The 5,811-nt window shown below is 41.4% G+C and overlaps 1 protein-coding gene across 5 annotated transcripts; it reads right to left on the bottom strand.

Moving 5' to 3' along the window:
• Positions 1-693: 693 nt before the first annotated feature.
• SPINK14 (serine peptidase inhibitor Kazal type 14 (putative)) lies at positions 694-5,275 on the bottom strand. Of its 5 annotated transcripts, none has more exons than XM_077896452.1 (6): positions 5,193-5,275; positions 3,955-4,100; positions 3,051-3,151; positions 1,785-1,921; positions 1,491-1,568; positions 694-911 (listed from the first exon to the last, which is right to left on the bottom strand). In XM_077896452.1, exons 2-5 carry the CDS (start codon positions 4,022-4,024, stop codon positions 1,502-1,504), a joined length of 375 nt encoding a protein of 124 aa, XP_077752578.1. In that variant the 5' UTR covers positions 4,025-4,100; positions 5,193-5,275; the 3' UTR covers positions 694-911; positions 1,491-1,501. The 5 variants fall into 5 exon arrangements, with proteins under 5 accessions (XP_077752578.1, XP_077752579.1, XP_077752581.1 ...); XM_077896453.1 differs by having other exon boundaries at positions 1,501-1,568; XM_077896455.1 differs by having other exon boundaries at positions 3,051-3,094.
• Positions 5,276-5,811: the final 536 nt, after the last annotated feature.

Raw genomic sequence — 5,811 nt, 5'->3', positions numbered from 1 at the left:
AACTCTGACCATAGTTTCACAAGAATATTCAGAGGCAGAAGAGATGCTCTTCCCAAGCTAGCAGAGAGCAAGCTGGCTGAAGGGAGAGAGCATATTAGAGTATATTAGCGTGTATATTATTCCATATTAGGAATGCATAGGAATATAGGAAAATATATATATATATAAAACAAGGATGATAGATAAAATAATTTTAAATATAAAACAAGGAAGAAGAATGTCCTGATAGATTTCAGAGGTTAAAATGTGTCAAGAGAATAAAAAAAAAACAGTGGGATATTCATGGACACTACTGACATAGGCCTCCTATGGAGAAGAGTGGGGCTTGTGGGTTGGGTGTGTGTAAGTGCCAGAGGTGTGTAAATGCCTCTGTCTGAATGCTGAGTCTAAAAGTGAGGTTGTTCAACAGAGAGGTTTGCAGTAAGTGGGCGACACAAATGGCTGGGAAGAGCATGATGCTCCTTAGTTCCTAATAACTGTTTTTTAAGAAATGCCATAGGAATATAGAAGAAATTTCTCTTGTGTTCCTTGGAAAACAACTTGGAGCATTTGTACCATAGATTACTACACTGTTCCCAGTATCAAGAGGCTGATGAATCCCAATATTAGTCTTTGACTTTTGGCTCAAATGTTCATTTTGTTCTACTTTTGAGAATTGAGACACAGATTCTTGGACCAAGGATAAATCAGGCTTTCAGAAAAGTTTGTTTATTAGGGAGGGAAGAGGTCTAAGGAACCTTCAGTTATCTGATACAAGTTCAGCAGGGGCAGGTCTCTGTCACTATCACATGTTAGGAGGGATGAATTGCAAGAGAAGGATTGTCATGATGGAAAGAAAAAAATACTCTCTGGCATCCAAGTCCACTCAGCATTTTCCATCATTTTGAAACCTAATTTTCCCATGAGACTTCCTAAAGGAAAGAATCAGAATCAACATTTCATGAATAAAATGTCAGAACTACAAAAACTCTTTAAAATTATTTTATCTATCATCCTTGTTTTATATTTAAGGAAACTAAGAACCAGAGCATGAAGGAAAGGGACGACAAATAAAAGCCAGGCTATTGGATTTCCTGCCCGGTTACCCTTCAATGATTCTAAGATGCTATGGAAGATATTGTGACCTATGCTACAATGTCTTTGAAAATAAATTTTTCAATCAGGTCTGAGAGTGTAATCTATAAGACCCATCAATCCTCATCTTATTCTGTTAACACTCTCATGCTTTGGCCCAATTCCTCATGACTGGGGATGATGTGGGGTTTACACATTCCTGTCATTGCTCCTTTTACAAAATTACAAAATGATTGTTGGGTTGAGGGCTCCAGTCTGATGCCAAGAGGAGAATTTTACTCCCTGTGAGCTGTACTGGCTTACACAGAGATCAATCTGAAGCCATAGTTTTGTGAGATCTCAGTGTCTAATCACTGGTAATCATGTCCTATATGTCCAAAAACCTAAACACCGATTCTTAGCAAAAGGATCCAAACCTGCAGTCACCTCATCCTAGCTCAGTTTCAGGCACATAAGAGATTGAAGGTATCTGGGAGAAGGCAAGCCAGAAGGACCTGAAACAGCACAGAGAACAGGGAGTCTGCTTTCCACCGCAGCGGGCTTTCTATTATTAACCACACACTTCTCTGAGTGGAGACTGATTAGCATCTGTACAAACTAAAACAAATTCCTGGCTTTGAGGCTGATGCACTTGGTAGAAGAGCTACATAGTAACTGCTGTGGACTAAGCTTGTCTTTGTTCTCTTCTTTCTCCCCCAAACAGTACTCACACGCTCTCAATACAGAAGATGCAGGGGTTTTCATAGGTTACAAAATTAGTGCCACAGATGGGTTGATATAAATCAGGGCAGGGGTTCGCTGTTCCAGTGAACCAACTCAAGTCTACTTTCTTATATGGACATTTCACCTGAAATTCAGTTGAAAAAAATAATAATGGTTACAATTGCCCTCACAGACAGGTAGATAACCGCTGGACTTGATTAGGAAAATCTAAACACAGTCAGGATCCTATCACTATCACACAAAGCTCTTACAGCTGCCCCTCCACAAACCAGTGGAGGAAGAACAATTGATGTTCTTCCAACTGACAACCACGATGCCCTTATTGTGAGGACTTCCTGAAAGTAACTGGGCACAGAGGGCTGCTACCGTATGGTGGGAGAAAGAAGAGTGGATAAACAGCATATATTGGGGAATATAGCTTCTTTCTCAATCTCCTTTATTTCCAGAATATTAGATATGGGAATAGTCTTAGGGATTTTCTGTGCCAACTGGGCAAAAAGCCCTGAAAGCCCATAATTGGAAAAGGGGCTTCTCTGAAATCCATATGCTTTGATTTAAAATACTTACCATGTTTTATCCATTTTCAAAATCCCCAAGTCAATTCTTTTCTCAAAGTTGTGAAATGTGAAAGCAGTTAGCATAATGCCTTGACTTTGTAGAGAAAACGAAAAACAAAGAGACATGTCTCATCGGGGACGGGAACCCCTGTCGGCTCATGATGCTGGTGTCAATGGCAGCTTGCAGCAGTGACTCAGGGTTGCTGGAACTTGAGGAGTTCTGGGGGCTCTATGAGTATCTGAGACAGATTGATAACATGCCTCTGATACAAGCTGGGAGGGAGTTTTGGCTGAATGTGTAGAGAAAGAGGGGATCATATTTGAGCTTAGAAACTCTTCTCTTTCTTTCCATATGCAACACCACCAGCATGGCCAGGCCCCATCATCTACCTCTTGTATATCTGTCACCTAATTAATCCCCCCACTTCCTCTGTTCTCCTGGCAATTGTTGGTGCTCAAAAATATATCCTAGGCAGTAGGGAGGGTTCTCTGGTTGTCAAATGATCAAATCTTGGTGTGGTTCTCAGTTTGGACACTCTACTCGGGGCTCTTGTACCTGCAGTGTACCTGCCCGTTCATGTGAGTGGACTCTGTAGAATGCCCCAGATGCCATTCCTGAAATAAGGTTATAACACAGTAATTCTAAAGAAAACTCAGATTAGACTGTCAATCCTGAGAAATAGAGTGGAAGAGTACCTTAACAGTTCCATGTGGTGGCCACCAGTTTCGACGGCCTGAAACTAAGACATAATTGAAAATAGTTGCAGAGTATAATATCTGGTGAATCCTAGCTTGATCTGTTGGCAGAATTAAAGAATTCTAATTTATTACCAAGGAAGCTTGCAATATGAAAACATGGTTTTATCTATACATGCATTCATTTCCTCCCCCGCAAAAATGTGGAATAACTCTTCTACTCCTGATTGGTAATCAGTAAGCAATCACTGCTCTCATAAATGTTGCCAGTCCAGTATACCAAATACGTTTTTGATTATAGTAGCTAGCTTGGGCTTGAGAGGATTCAGGACCCGTAGTCAAAATGTAAAAAAAAGATTAAGAAATGCTGGAACTTTAAAGAGATCATTAGCCCAATCTCTGTATTTTACAGAGGGAAAAGACTCTTGCTAATGCCCAGGAATTTCTGGTAATACGTGAAAATTCAAGCTCTTCAGTTCTTAAGGCTAGGTATCTTTAAAACTCCCTATAGGACTCTTCTCTAAAAGAGGACAAAAAAGGTAACACCAATTCAAATTCATGGCAAAGTATTTTTGAAAGTTTTGAGTCTTTGAGATGTGCTGTGGACATATTACCAATCACTTTAACATCATACCTCACTGAAGCCCCCAAGCCCTCTGGTCCCCATGAGTTAAGTTTTATAATCTGTACTAACAGATGGGAAACAAAGGCCCTTACACTTAGCTCAGAGTCTTTTCTTGGGACCACACTCCATTGGCTTTCTCTCTATAGATACAGATACATATAGTAAAATGATACTCTTACATAAATAAATAGAAAATAATTCTAAAGCATTCTTTTGGATTACAATATCAATCTTACAAATCAGCCATACATAACTCCCAAAACCAGTCAAATTACTCACCAGAAGATAATGCCCAATGTATCAAGATGAAGAACAAAAGTGAGCAGAATACTGGAAGATACTTGGCCATTTTTCCTCCTGGTGTGTGTATCCTTAGAATGATGCTTTGAGATATTGCCTCAGGATGTTTCCCTCTAGAACAATCACTAGAGCAAAGTAATCAAGATATAAAGATGATCTGTAAAGTGAATATCCACCGTTAGCCTTCCCACTGTAGCCACTGTATACCACGCCTGGAAAGCCTATCATTTCACCCTTCCCCAAGAACAAATGTTCAGAAAAGCTTAACTTGGTTAGTCATAAATAAAAATATAGAACTCAATGATAGATCTGTGACTACTTAGAAGACAGAAGTAAATCAGAGGTTACTCTTTGGACAGAATTATATTATTTTAGTGTGGAGGTGTTTTAACTGTCTTAAAAAGGTGACCCCTTACCTGAAGATTCACCCCAATTTTCTCCTTTGAGGAGATACGAAGAAAATGATAAGGCCATTAGAGGCTTCTAGATAGTAAGACTTTCTCAACAGAGGAAGCAGGTCTGTACTAGCTCATGAAGCAGAGACTACCCCTTTGCAGTAGGACAAAGATAATATTTTAGGCATAAGTGGCTGTGCTGAGAATCTTCTGACATGGAATGCTTATCTTTTTTGGAGCACTCTGACAGAGTACATAGGGAGAAATGCTGTTCCATCTCATGGGGGTCCCAAAGTTATTTTCATCTAGACATCCAGCAAGGGAGAAGTCAGTGAGCAAGTTGTCCTGTGGGATCGCCTTCCCTTGTAGCAGACTTTCCAATCCTAGAGAATGGTATAGGACAGTTCTAGGCCTGACCAAGGGACCACCTTGAACTCCCCTATTTCCTAATCCTACAAAAGTGACCTGGTCCTCCCTATGTGCTCTGGTGGACTTTATCGCTGCGCTGTAGCATATATAAATAGGCATCTGACATAAACTCTTTCCCAGAGACTACGGTGTGATCTGTGGTATCTGAGACACAGTAAAGTCTCCAGGGTATTCTACTTCCCAAGGTGGTTGGAGGTTCTTGGCACAGGCTCTGGAGCTATCCTGCATGCTCCTGGGACAATCTAGGACATGTTTTTGCTAAGCATACACATCTCTTCCTGACATCGTTCCTGGATTCCTGCAGGAACGGAGCAGCAATAGTGGACGATCTAGCTGTACTACAGCAGGATGCCAGATGCCTGCTTCCCTGCACATATATCCCCTTTGACCCACCTCAGAAAGAAGAGAAAAGGAAGAGAGATGTAACATGTTCTTTTGTGGCTCGTGCCTCTTTTGAGAAGCAGGTAGGAGGGCTTCAGGAGTGGGTAGGGTAGGTATGTAGGAGAGAGAAAGCACTGAGGCATTGTGTGCTGGGAGGAGCAGGCCCCGGAGGCCCAATATTCAGGGTAAATCAGAGTCAAACCTCAGCAGGAGTCATTGGGAAAGGAAGCACAGAGCTGCCTAGAAGCCTTGGGGGTAGGAATGGATCACTGGACACTGGACAGGGCAGCCCTTGACAGGCAATCCAAACAGGCAATGGCATGAGGAAAGAGCATAGCAGAAAAAGCAGAGTATGTTCCACAATAAGAATGATAGCTGTGACCAGCGTGAAAAATACAGAAATAGCTGCATAAGAAAGGAGGCTGGTGATGCATGAGGGCTCTGGACGCCATTTGCATTTGGTCCAGCCTTTCTCTTGAATTGATCCAGAGCCTTTGCAACTTTGTAACCTGGAAGATTTGTGGTCATGGCTGAGTTTCCTCTTGCTGTCTGAACTTCCTGCCTCCATCTTCCTTCCTGTAAAGAATAGTTGTTCTTATACCAAGGAAATAAGTGAACTTGAGAAAACTGG

Source organism: Canis aureus, chromosome 5, assembly GCF_053574225.1.
Source record: "Canis aureus isolate CA01 chromosome 5, VMU_Caureus_v.1.0, whole genome shotgun sequence".
Lineage (NCBI taxonomy): Eukaryota > Metazoa > Chordata > Mammalia > Carnivora > Canidae > Canis > Canis aureus.
The sequence above is the reverse complement of the archived record's forward strand: the minus strand, read 5'-3'. Positions and strand labels throughout refer to the sequence as shown.